The sequence below is a fragment of the Poecilia reticulata genome, chromosome 17 (genome assembly GCF_904066995.2).
Source record: "Poecilia reticulata chromosome 17, P_reticulata-male-v2, whole genome shotgun sequence".
NCBI classification, from domain to species: Eukaryota; Metazoa; Chordata; class Actinopteri; order Cyprinodontiformes; family Poeciliidae; genus Poecilia; species Poecilia reticulata.
Window position 1 is genome coordinate 1,147,111 of NC_088846.1, and position 14,207 is coordinate 1,161,317.

The 14,207-nt window shown below is 42.1% G+C and overlaps 1 protein-coding gene across 1 annotated transcript in view; it reads right to left on the reverse strand.

Moving 5' to 3' along the window:
- Window positions 1-859: 859 nt before the first annotated feature.
- Window positions 860-14,207, reverse strand: part of dlgap1a (discs, large (Drosophila) homolog-associated protein 1a) — a 149,250-nt gene continuing 135,902 nt past the window's right edge. The window contains exon 15 of the mRNA XM_081598755.1: window positions 860-2,718. Within this exon, the coding sequence (XP_081454881.1) occupies window positions 2,686-2,718 (33 nt within the window). The 3' untranslated portion in view covers window positions 860-2,685. The remainder of the gene's footprint in view (window positions 2,719-14,207) is intronic.

Consider the following 14,207-nt stretch of genomic DNA (forward strand, 5'->3'; position numbering starts at 1 on the left):
GATAAATACTAACTAATTTCAGGTTTAAGGACTGGGAGCCACACCAAATGTGTGCAAAAACAGTTTCAGTGTGAAATTACCAGGATTCTTAATTGATACAAACGTATTGCATGTATATGCAAACTATGTTTTGAACTGACATCATGTTTCTGCCAATCTTTTCAACCATAAAACCCAGGTTTTTCTCTTCTGATCTTCATTCAGCAGTAGCCTGGTGCAGTAAAAACAAAATCCACTCAGCTCATTTATAGGAAAGTTGAACTCGCTTCACAATGTGCTACCTTTATTGACCTTAATTAATTTCAGATGCTTCAGAGTTATTAAAAAGTTGATGCAAATTCATATCAAACCCATACAGAACTGCAAAGTGCAACTGTATCTTCAGTCCAACAGAACAATGTCGCATTGCTGTAGTATAAAAACTGTGGAATGTTGGATCAGGTTTCTCTCCAGCTTAAACTGAAGGAACACTAATGAAATCTACAGCACTGATATAAGCCAATAAACATATAGAACATCATAACAATATTAACATATTAACACAAAGCTGTATTTACTGAAAGACAGAAGAAGAGTGAGATCCACACAGTAGAAACCCAAGATTATCTGAAAACTACAATACTAAATATGATTCACAATTATATTAGAGCCTATTAACATGATTAATACACTTGACTGAAGAGTCATGACCAGAAGAATGCAGTCAGAGAATTAGCTTCACTTTTGTTTTGTCTTTGTAGTTTTTTAAGGGTGAAAAATCATATTGTTTATGGAAACCTATTTGTATTTTGGGATAAAATCATCGATTAAACTCATGTCAGTAGTACAGTCAAATCCTTAGGAAACATTCAACTCAAGATACCATACCATGCCAACTTTATTTATAAAGCACTATAAAACAACCACAGCTGACACAAAGTGCTGTACATTAAAACACAACATAACAATAATAATAAAAAAACTCTTACAGTTTAAAAACAAACAAACATACAATTTAAAACTAGATCCCACTTGAGTTGAAAGCCAAGTAAAATAGATGGGTTTTAAGACAAGCTTTAAAAGTGGACAGTGAAGGGGCCTCTCTAACGTGCAAAGGCAAGTCATTCCATAACTTAGGACCCGTGATGATTCAAACAAATTAGCAAACTCATTTCTGAAGGCTTGGCGACATCCTCCTATGTCCTGCAGGAGAATCATGTTGGACAAAGTGAGTCAAAGAAGATGCCTCTATTGCAAGCAAGTACACATATGGATCATAATAGCCTACTGCAAAGTCAGCTTAACTAATTCTTCTTTGTGCAGTTATAGACATTTGAAAAATATCATGCGTCTGAAACGGACACAGGATTCCTAATGGGCTAAAGATCACAACACCTATAAACTCTCCAGTTCTCCAAATGTAAGTGAATAAACTAAGTGAAATTGTAAATGCATAGCACTTTATCTAGTCCACAGGACCTCAAAGCTCTTCACACTACATTCAGTAATTCACACACACGTTCACACATGGATAGCAGCCACAGCTGACAGAGGTGAGGTGACACCAGGTCCTCTGACCACCAGCAGCAGGAAGATGAAGTGTCTTGAGCCAGGGCACAATGACAGAGACAGATAAAGAGGGAATCAAACTAGCAACCCATCGATTGCAACAGGACAAACTTCTACCACTGTCGCCCTCACACTCTGGATCAAATCTTGAACATCATTCAAGATTTGATCCAACAGTTGCTATCTACCCAGATAATAAAATATGAGTGAATCAATGTTGAAACAAACATTAGGTTGAAAAATTGAATCCATGATGAAGCCTGATATTGAAATGATATTGAAAACGGTCAGTGCCTAAAATGTTGAATCAATGTTAGGGTTTTAATCATAACTGACACTACGTCAATATTGATTCAACCATCATCTAAATGTGGATGTACATGCACATTTGTGTTGATTTCATATTGAATTAAAGTTAAGCAATTAATATTGATTCATGTACATGTTTTGGTCTGATAGGTCTACATCATAACATACCGTTAAAAGTTTCTTCACTGGTGTTAAACACACAATTTTGTTGGCAGATGATGGGGAATTATGTTGTTCAAAATTATCTGACATTCATATTTCCAAAAATGTGTCTACACAAACTTAAAAATGACAACATGGCATTAATATTACATTATATCTAAGAAAACAGGCATAGATCTGTAAACATGTTTGACTCCTTGTTGACTGTCAGAACAACAGTCTATTGCCCATGGAAGAACAGAGTCTATGAGGTTAAGCCTTGTACTGTATGAACCAGGGAAACGTTATGTTTCCCTGGTTCATACAGTAAAAAAAAATTCCTCACTCATCATTTTAATGGTAGCGCACATCCCAGAAAGTTTGACACAGTTTTTATGCACAAAAGTGACTGAAAAAATCAAACACCCTGCTAAGTGTTTAAGGTTCAATAAGCTCAAGGATCTATTAATCGGTGCATTCAGAGCATGCATATTTTCAGAATTAAATCTCATACAGTAATCATGTACATATATAAAAAATAATAATAAATTGGCTCTCTAAACAGGTTTATCTCGTTTTCAGTAACCCACGTTTGACTTTGGTTGGTGTCATTTTGGTTCCTTGATGCCTTCCTCCATCTCTGGATCGTAACGAAGCCACTTCTTGACAGTTTCACTGCAGTTCTTGTCAGTCAACATGAGTCAAACTGTTGAACACTAGCTGAAAAACACAAAAATAAGAGTGAGGAAGGTGCCGGTTAGAAAGATGATAACATTTGAAATCCATCCATCCATCCATCCATCCATTTTCTTCAGCTTATCCGGGGTCGGGTCGCGGGGGCAGCAGCTTCAGAAGGGAGGCCCAGACTTCCCTCTCCCCAGCCACTTCTTCCAGCTCCTCCGGGGGAATCCCAAGGCGTTCCCAGGCCAGCCGAGAGACGTAATCCCTCCAGCGTGTCCTGGGTCTTCCCCGAGGCCTCCTCCCGGTGGGACGTGCCCGGAACACCTCACCAGGGAGGCGTCCAGGAGGCATCCTTACCAGATGCCCGAGCCTCAACTGGCTCCTCTCGACGTGGAGGAGCAGCGGCTCTACTCTGAGTCCCTCCCGGATGACCGAGCTTCTCACCCTATCTCTAAGGGAGAGCCCAGCCACCCTGCGGAGGAAACCCATTTCGGCGGCTTGTACCCGTGATCTCGTTCTTTCGGTCATGACCCAAAGCTCATGACCATAGATGAGGGTGGGAACGTAGATCGACCGGTAAATCGAGAGCTTCGCTTTTTGGCTCAGCTCTCTCTTCACCACGACGGACCGGTACAGCGCCCGCTTCACAGTAGACGCTGCCCCAATCCGCCTGTCGATCTCCCGTTCCCTTCTTCCCTCATTCGTGAACAAGATCCCCAGATACTTAAACTCTTCCACTTGAGGCAGGACGATCCCCCTGACCCGGAGAAGGCACTCTACCCTTTTCCGGCTCAAGACCATGGCCTCGGATTTGGAGGCACTGAGCCTCATCCCGGCCGCTTCACACTCGGCTGCGAACCGCTCCAGTGAGAGCTGCAGATCACGTTCCGATGAAGCCAACAGGACCACATCATCCGCAAAAAGCAGAGATGCGATCCTAAGGCCACCAAAACGGATCCCCTCAACACCTCGGCTGCGCCTAGAAATTCTGTCCATAAAAGTAATGAACAGAATCGGTGACAAAGGGCAGCCTTGGCGGAGTCCAACTCTCACCGGAAACGAGCCCGACTTACTGCCGGCAATGCGGACCAGACTCTGACACCGGTCATACAGGGACCTGACAGCCCGTATCAAAGGGCCCGGTACCCCATACTCCCGGAGTACCCCCACAGGGCCCCCGAGGGACACGGTCGAACGCCTTCTCCAAGTCCACAAAACACATGTAGACTGGTTGGGCGAACTCCCATGCACCCTCCAGGACCCCGCTGAGGGTGTAGAGCTGGTCCAGTGTTCCACGACCAGGACGAAAACCACACTGCTCTTCCTGAATCCGAGGTTCGACTATCCGACGGACCCTCCTCTCCAGGACCCCTGAATAGACCTTACCAGGGAGGCTTAAGAGTGTGATCCCCCTGTAATTGGAGCACACCCTCCGGTCCCCCTTTTTAAACAGGGGGACCACCACCCCAGTCTGCCAGTCCAGGGGAACTGCCCCCGATGTCCATGCGATATTGCAGAGTCGCGTTAGCCAACACAACCCCGCAACATCCAGAGCCTTAAGGAACTCCGGGCGGATCTCATCCACCCCCGGGGCCCTGCCACCGAGGAGCTTTTTGACCATCTCGGCGACCTCGTCCCCAGAGATTGGAGAGCCCAGCCCAGAGTCCCCATGCTCAGCTTCCTCAACAGAAGGCATGTTGGTGGGATTGAGGAGGTCTTCGAAGTATTCCGCCCACAACGTCCCGAGTTGAGGTCAGCAGCGCACCATCCCCACTATAAACAGTGTTGGTGCTGCACTGCTTCCCCCTCCTGAGACGCCGGATGGTGGACCAGAATCGCCTCGAAGCCGTACGGAAGTCTGTCTCCATGGCCTCTCCAAACTCCTCCCACGCCCGAGTTTTTGCGTCAGCGACAATCCGAGCCGTTTCGCCCGCCGGTACCCATCAGCTGCTTCTGGAGTCCCACAGGCCAAAAAGGCCCGGTAGGACTCCTTCTTCAGCTTGACAGCATCCCTCACCGAAGGTGTCCACCAACGGGTTCGAGGGTTGCCGCCGCGACAGGCACCAACAACCTTGCGGCCGCAGCTCCGATAGGCCGTCTCGGCAATGGAGGTACGGAACATGGTCCACTCAGACTCAATGTCCCCCACCTCCCCCGGAACGTGTTCGAAGTTCTGCCGGAGATGAGAGTAGAAATGTTCGAACTTCGAACATTTGAAATCAAATAATTAAAATAGTATGCTGATTATAGATGTGAGAACAAACAGAAACTGTATGGTTCCACTTGCAGACTCCCAGCTAAATTAATGTGATAAATAATAATGGGAATTATTTATCCCATTGTTAGTTGGCATAGCCTACATAATCATATTTACCTAACAAGCTGCAGCATAGGCACAAAACAATACAGTTATTTTTCAATAAACACAGTTTAGATAAAAGTAATATCACCAAACTTACTGCAAAAGTACTCAGAGTAGAATTCAATTCAGAAGCCGGTTGAAAACAAGCCAGCAGCAAAGTGGCTGTGTGGTTGGGACATGCCACCAGTGTCAACAGTGAAGGCGGACCACTGCACTGCTTCAAGTGACTTGTAGGACCTCAAAGCTCTTCACACTACATTCAGTCATTTACCTATTCACTGTGGTTACTGATATTGAAATTGCAAGAGAGGTACTGCTCTTAAAAAAGTTACAGAAATGTTAAAATGTTAAAGCTTTAACATGTAACTTTTATAAGCATGCTGTCCTCAACATATAATGCTTAATTTAAAACGTGATTCACCCCCGTTCAAAAATAAAATGCTCCCAGAGCTCAAAGAGGATTAGGAGAGGGAAGAGGAGGGAAAGGAGTGCGACAAACAGCATACATTGATTCAACATTGATTACCAGATTTTCCCAATGATGAAAAACTAGTGCCTGGTCCTCAAGGCACACTGACCTGCAGGTTTTAGATGTTCCTCTGCTTCAACATACCCCATTCAGATGATTGCATCAGTTAAAAATCATGTATGCTGAAGCAGGGAATGCCTAAAACTAGCAGGGAGGTGTACCTTGGGGGCCAGTGTTGAAAAACATTAGAACTCAATCACACAACTACATTCATTCAATGACATCTTTTCAACATTAGGTAATTGGTTAGAATTGGAGGATTGTTTGATGGTTGATCCTTCGTCGGTCATCGACCAGAACCAAAACCATTAGTTACGTATTGTAACCCCAGATTCTATGAGTATAGGCGCAGCCCTTTAAGGCTATCACTAGTGGGTTTTTCCTTTGCGCGCAGCACTGAAAAAAGCTTAGTCCACACCCACCTACTGGGTGGGCCCCAGTAGGTGGGTGAGACGGTCAGATCGGACAAATGGCTCCCTAAAAGTCTTTTTCTTCAGCTATTCAGGAACCAGTGAGGCCCATAGCTTAAAGGGCTGCGTCAATACTCATAGAATCTGGGGTTACAATATGTAACCAATGTTCTATTTCGTGTAGGCTTCACCCTTTAAGGCTATCGCTATCGCGTTTCCCCGATAGTAAGACAGAACCGCTTGTAAGACGTATCGGGGGTTTCGGGGGTGTCATGAAACCTGGTATAAGCATGTGAGATCTGTCCAGGTACACGCAGAAAACGGAATAAAGGCCTGAGAAATAACAGTAAACCTTGTATAATGATTTAATGATGATTGTGGTTTGTAACAAGTTTAAAATAATAATAATACATGCCAATGAAGGAATGTCTGTAATGTATAATCAAAAATATATGTTCTGTACTTTTAATCAGCTGAATGTTATAATATAGTATGGAAAGTGAGGTTTGAACAACTTGATTGTTGTATAATAAGCATTGATCATTAAAGATTAAAGATAATGAGTGAGGAAGAAACATACTGAAGTAAAATGTCGACAAAGTAAAACATTGATTATGTTTTGTAAGACAAAAATGATTTAGAAAGAGAAACAGTGGAGAATGAGTCATTTCTGAGCGAGGGCGCGGCAGAATCAGAAACAGATGGTCAACGGAAAGTACCGGGGATGTGGTGATGAGGTATGAATGAGTCATAGGAGAGTTGGGGAAGGCAGGGACTTTCCACAGACAGTGAGACGCAGTGGGAAGGTTCTACAGTAAGGCAGCCCTGCCCCATAGACCGCCCTGAGTTGAGAGCGCTTAAAAGCTGGAGCACAGGGGAGGCAAGGGGTTCTTTGTCCGCGGCGCAGAAGAGGAGCCAACAAGAGGAAGCAGGCTAAAGACCAGCAGAGGACTACACCCCGGGACCAAGGGAAGCTCCAAGACTTCACGCCGCCGAGAAGGGACGAGTTCCACCAGCCACCGACCCTGGTTCCAGATCCGATCAACTCCTCTGCCTCTACCCAACGCTCTCAATTCAGTTGCAGCCGACTTGGAAAAGAGACGGAGGTCATTTAAAGACAAAGATTCTGCACGTTAGAAGGACAACGTATGGTTTTGCTCCGCTTCTCTTCAGAAAAGAGGACTTTGCTCCGGCTGGACAAAGACTCTGACCAAGGACATCTAAAGATTACAGCTGCCGAGACCAAGAACCATCGGGTATGAGTTGACCAGCTTCCCCCAAAGCCTCGCTCAGTAAACTTAGTGACACAGGTTAGGGATAAGAACAAGGATAGGATGTGATTGATTTTAATTTGATTTTATTATATTTTTACCTCTTTTATAACCTTTGGGAATTTAACCTGTTTGTCATATGCCCCTGCTAAAGCTTGCTTAATAAAATTATATTCTAAAATTCCAATGAGAATTGTGAACAGTGAGTTTAATTGTGTCAGTTTTAATTATTGTTGGTTCTCCTAAATATGGTAAAGTTAACATACATGATTCTAGAGACAGGGTGGCTTTGTGTTTTCCTCTGGTGAGTGTTAAAATAATGACCCTGGGACTTAAATCTAAGTCACTGAACTTAATCTGGCCGTTAACAAGTGCCGTTATTTTAGGAGAGGAGCTACCGTTAACAGGAGTGGTTGTAGGGGTTATGCGGCTGTGAGGGCTACTCAGCTGATTGTTCCTCAACTGTAAAGGGTCATAACTTCTGGATCGAAGGTAGTTAGAGCTAGACGAGTCCTTTCCGACCCCAGTTTAGATAGATAATTCTCCACAAACTTTCGCTAGGGTAAGACCCAAGTTTTGGGGATTTTCCGGACCTGTTAGACAGAGAACTGGGCAGCAGTGAGTCCAAAGAGTTGTGAGGAGTAGGCGGGACTTACTATTGGGTAGTAACAAACAGGGGGGTCGGCTAATATAAGCCGTACTTTCGGGGAAACACGGGGGTATTGCCGCCTCCCTCTCATCTAGCTGCGCGCCGCCTCCTGCCCACGTCCGCACCGTCCCCCTCTCCATACGTCACCGCGCCGTCCCCTGCACTTGTCACTGCCGCCTCCTGCTTAAAATACGGTAATACAATACTGTTCAGGTTGTTAATAAATGTTAATTTTATGGTTAAAACAAAAAAATTCGCCAATTTTTTTCCAATATAAGACATACCCCGACAGTAAGACATAGTGGGGCTTTTGGGGATAAAAAGAAAGTAAGACACTGTCTTACTTTCGGGGAAACACGGTAGTGGGTTAACGGCAAAGCAGGATGTACTCTATGCCTCACTGGGTCCATCCAGACCACCACCATGAAGCATCTGCTCGCATACCAAAAACAGTCTCAGCCTAGAGTGCATAATTACACACTCCCGTCCTCGCATACAGCAGAAGACCAGAGAGAATAGGCTCTGGTCAGCAGGGCTTAAAGTAAAAAAAAAATCCTGAGCCTGAAACTTATAGTTATGATAGAAATTAACTATAGCGTTGATATTGCCACAGTTTAATGAAAAGTGTCTTTGAATAGTGCAAACAATTGCTTCTAACAATACAATTAACAAGCTAAGCACTCAAACTTAAATAAGACTTCAGTTCATTTCAACTCAAAACAAAATGTATAATGTCTGTGCCCTAAAGGTTTGCCTTACAGGCAAAAATCCCCCAACATTAAATAAGAGCCTTTCAGTCAATGTTTTTGCAAGTAATTTAGAACATGCAACATTACCAACTAAAAAGTGTTTCTCAACCTTTTTCGGACCAGCACCCCCATCCCATATCCAGGTCCATCTACAAGAGCTCCATCTACAAAGATGTCTGGCTATCAGAGTTCTAGCTCCCGTGTTCTTGACCAATGACTGAAAAACGGTTTGTATCAATCAATCAATCAATCAAATTTTATTTGTATAGCACATTTCAGCAGCAAGGCATTTCAAAGTGCTTTACATAATTAAAATAAAAACAGAAATAATCAGTGAGAAAGAGAGAGATTTAAAAAATAAAAATAAAAATAAAAAAAAAACAAAATAAAAATAAAAATAAAAAAAACAAAAAAAAAACAAAAAACATTACATCATTAAAACGTCGAAAAGAAAGAAGAAGAAATTCTTCCAAAGAAGATTTGGAACAAAGAAGTTTGTTCCAAATCTGTGGTGCATAGAAACTGAATGCTGCTTCTCCTCGTCTGGTTCTGGTTCTGGGGATGCAGAGCAGAACAGAACCAGAAGATCTGAGGGGTCTAGACAGTTGGTACAGTAATAACAGATCTTTAAGGTATTGTGGTGCTAAACCGTTCAGTGATTTATAAACTAACATCAGTATTTTAAAGTCTATTTTCTGAGCTACAGGGAGCCAGTGTAGGGACTTTAAAACTGGTGTTATGTCTCTATCTTCCTGGTTTTAGTGAGAACCTGAGCAGCAGCATTCTGGATCAGCTGCAGCTGTTTGATTGATTTATTAGTCAGACCTGTGAAGACGCTGTTGCAGTAATCAATGCAGCTAAAGATAAACGCATGGATGAGCTTCTCTAGATTGTGCTGAGACATCAGTCCTCTAACCCTGGAGATGTTCTTCAGGTGATAGAAGGCCGACTTTGTGACTGTCTTAATGTGGTTCTGAAGGTTCAGGTCAGAGTCCATCACTACTCCCAGGTTTCGGGCCTGATCGCTGGTTTTTAGTTGTAATATTTGAAGCTGTGCATTGACTCTGGTTCGCTCCTCTTTAGGTCCAAATATAATAACTTCAGTTTTGTTTCTGTTCAGCTGGAGAAAGTTTTGGCACATCCACACATTGATCTGTTGTAAGCATCTATTCAGTGATTGGATGGGTTCAGAGTCACCTGGTGACATCGTGATGTAGAGCTGTGTATCATCCGCATAATTGTGGTAGCTAATCCTATGTCCTGTTATAATCTTAGCCAGTGGGAGCATATAAATATTGAAAAGAAGGGGTCCTAGGATTGAACCTTGGGGTACCCCACATGTGACCTTTGACCTCTCTGATGAGAAGTTTCCGATTGAAACAAAGAAATCCCTGTTCTTTATGTAAGATTCAAACCAGTTGAGCACTGGACCAGAGAGTCCGACCCAACTCTCCAGTCGATTCAGTAAAATGTCGTGGTCAACAGTGTCGAAAGCTGCACTGAGGTCCAACAGAACCAGCACTGTGGTTCTCCCACAGTCTGTATTTATATGAATGTCATTGAACACTTTTACAAGGGCCGTCTCCATGCTGTGGTGAGCACGAAAACCAGACTGGAAGGAGTCAAAGCAGTTTGTTATTGTTAGGAAGTTATTTAATTGTTTAAAAACAGCTTTTTCAATAATTTTGCTGATGAATGGGAGGTTGGAGATCGGCCTGTAATTCTGCAGTAGGGATTTGTCTAGATTGTTCTTTTTTATAAGTGGTTTGATAACTGCTGTTTTCAAAGCCTGGGGGAAAACACCTGAAGAGAGCGATAAGTTTACTATTTGGATCAGATCATTAGCAACAACAGGCAGGACTTTCTTAAAGAAATGTGTGGGTAGGACATCCAGACAGCAGGAACTGGAGCTTAATTGACTTATAATTTCTTCTAGGGTTTTATAATTTAGTAGTTGAAATTGGGTAATTTTTCCTGCATTTGTTTTGTTTGGGCACAGCATTAGTACTGTCTTTGGAGTGGATGTGAAGATTAATCCTCTGATCTTTTGAATTTTCTCTGAAAAGAAACTTGAAAACTTGTTGCAGGTGGCATTAGATTGAAGCTCAGGTGGCAACGTCATTGGAGGGTTTGTGAGCCTGTCAACAGTGGCAAATAAAGCTCGAGCATTGTTAATGTTTTTGTTTATGACATCTGCAAAGAAAGCTTCTCTGGCATGTTTTAGTGTTGTGTGATAGTTACGTAGTCTTTCCTTGTAGATGTCATAATAAACGTGCAGTTGACCTTTACGCCATTTCCGTTCGGCCCTACGGCAGAGTTGTTTTGCAGATTGAACTGTTTGTGCATTTCTCCATGGAGATTTCTTCCTACCAGTCACAACCTTCACCTTAGTGGGGGCAATGTAATCAATGATATCTGAAAGTTTGCACTGAAAATCATCCACCAACTTATCTACGTCACTATAACTTAAGAGTGAGGAAGAAGAGTAGATTTGATTAAATGTTTCTGCTGTGTTTTCTGTGAAAGTACGTTTTGTGATAGTAGCTTTTTGTCCAAGTGGGTTAACGGATAAAGAACTGTCAAAGAAAACAGCAAAATGATCCGACAGGGCAATATCAGTTACAGAGACATTGGAAATATTCACACCCTTACTGATAACCAGGTCCAGTGTGTGTCCCTGTGTGTGTGTTGCTTGTTTGACATGTTGTGTTAAACCAAAACTCTCTAATATATTACAGAGCTTTTTAGCCCCTCGGTCTTGGGGGTTGTCAACATGAATGTTGAAATCACCGACAATTATCAAACAATCGTAATCAATACATATGAGAGATAGAAGCTCATTCAAGTCTGCAAAGAAATTTTCCACATATGTTGGTGTTTTGTATAGAGTTAGTGTCAAAGTTCGTTTGTGGCCTTTTACCTCGATTCCAAGATATTCAAAAGACATAAAATTACCCAAAGAGATTTTACTACAGTTTATGGTATTCTTAAATATTGAGGCCACGCCTCCGCCTTTTTTGTGTTTTCTATTTTCACTTAAAAAATTGTACGTAGGAGGCGTTGATTCAATTAGTACGATTGCTTCATTATTGCCATTCAGCCATGTTTCTGTCAGAAATAAAACATCAATATTATGCTCAGTGATGAAATCATTAATTAATAGAGCTTTAGAACAGAGAGATCTGGTATTTAAAAGAGCCAGTTTAAGTGACTCGGAGGCTGAAAGCTCTTCAGTCTGAGGTTCCTTTAGATAGGGGATCAGTCTGAGGTTTGAATTAAGACCACTGTTTTTTGTATTTCTGTTTTTTGTAACTGTTCTTGTAGTGATCCGGACAGGTATTGTCCTGCTATGCAATGTTGGGGGGCCAGACACATTCTGGAGGAAGACAGGTGTAAAGATCATATCTGGACCCCGGTCTCAGACCTCAGAAATGCGGAGTGCTGGATCCTCAGGGAGGTCAGAGGCAGGTGGCTTAGATGAAGTGAGAGTTGTGCCGAGGCGAACCTGTTGATCCATACTATCCAGCTGGGACAAGAAAGAGTCCGTCCGTCTTTCTCTCTGACCTGAATTCTCCACCAGCATTTTCAGGCGGCTCAGGTGAAGCCCGACTCTCTTTAGTGGTTCACTTTCTAATAAACTCTGATCTTGTGAGTGAGTGTAGGAGCAGAGAGGGAGGGGGGAAGGAGAAGGGAGGGTGGAAGGAGAAGGGAGGGGGGAAAGATGTGGGATGGGGGAAGGAGGAGGGGAACCAGTCATTCTGTTCACAGCCGATGTTTTATCAGTTTGTATTGGAATAGTTTGTTCTTGATATGCGGAGGGCTCCATCCTAGTCAGACATCCTTGAGCCTGTTCTTCTGAAGCGATGGTCACATTGTTGTTCTTGTTGATAAAATGAAAAATGTTTGCAGTGAGCAGCCTTATTCCGTGTTTGTTAAGATTGCGTCCTCCTCTTCCAAAGAGGTGAAAGCGCTGCCAGTAGATCCAGAGGTTATCGATGAAGTCATTGTAGAAAAGAAACGCATGCCCCAGTAAAGAATTTGTAGGCTACTTTGCACTGACTATTATTTCATTATTAATATTACTATCCCTATTGTAGATGTTTTGATTTTTATGCTTTTTCTGTATTTATCATCAAGATAATTTCCCAGAGAACAAAGAAGCAATGTGAATAGAAATTATTTTCACAGGTGTCTACGAAAGATTTAATGAACATTCAACTTAAAATTTGTAGGCCTAACAGCAGCCAGTCAGAGTGGAAAAAATATGATTGTTCTTTGCCATTTTCCAGTTGTTAAATATTCCACAAAATTACCAGATAAATGATGAACAACATGCCAGTTTAAACTTTGATCTATTTGCAAAACGACTGAGCTCTGCAACATTAAAACATGGATAGAACTGTAACTACATTAATCATAACTCTTCTTCTCTTCAGTGTTTGTCAGTTTCTGGTGGTGCAGCTCTGTGCTGCCTTCAGGAGAATGGGACATCAGAGTATCATCCATAAAATTTCACCCTCATGGCATTTATTGTACAAACCAGAGCTTTCAGTGGAAAAACTAAAGTTCCAGGTCCTTTTAATGCCATACAAATATGAGACAGAAACATGGATTATATCTTTATATAGACCTGTCTATTGATTATAGATTAATAGTTTTACTGGACAGAAATGACAAAGAACAAATCTGGTTCTTAATCAAATCCTAATGAGTCAAATTGAAAGTGTCATGGAGTCATCAGCCTCATGACATTAACACTGACGTGACAAATAATATTGAAGAAATAAAAATATCAAATCTAATTAAAAACATAAATAAGTGATCAGTTCTTTACTGTTATGATCTGTAAGATATATTTATTCTCAGTACTAGATATGGTCTCAACAAACCCATGACACTTCAACAATATTATTTTACCTTTTATCTGGAAATAGTGTCTGTTTATTCTTGCCATACAGTCCTCTGTATTAATTATTGCTCGAAAGGTCTTGCCATACCAGTTTATTCCTCTGTATTTACTTTAGTTTCTTAGTTTATTCTTGCATTTTGTTCTTCATTGATTTCCATTTAGTTTCCTTTGATTAATATTATCCTCTCCTGGTTTATTGCTATGTTCACTTTAGTTTCTTTCTGTTGCTAGATTTATTTGATCGTTTATTGAACATCAGTAATCTTCACCATCACCTGCTGCGCCACCTAATCTTCATGTGTTTCACATCATGTGTTGATTTTTCACTGTTTAGCGTCAGGTTCTCTGTTTTAATGCCATAATTCACATCTAGTTCGTCGCTCCGTTTTATGTCCCGCTTCTCCTGTTTCAGAGTTTTGCGCAATGTGTGCCTCGGTTTTTTTTTTTTTTTTCACCCCGTATGGTGCAGGGCGGTTGGGAACCATATCGATGGGGAAAAGGCAGACTGACATAAACCTTTTAAAACTACAGAAACAATGTCGGTATTCTGATTGTTGAAATTTTAAAGTGCTGTGTTGTTCTATCACACCCGTTTCATACCAGACCACTTACAGCACCGTGTTAACCGAAGCATGCGCTTCTTTTCTAC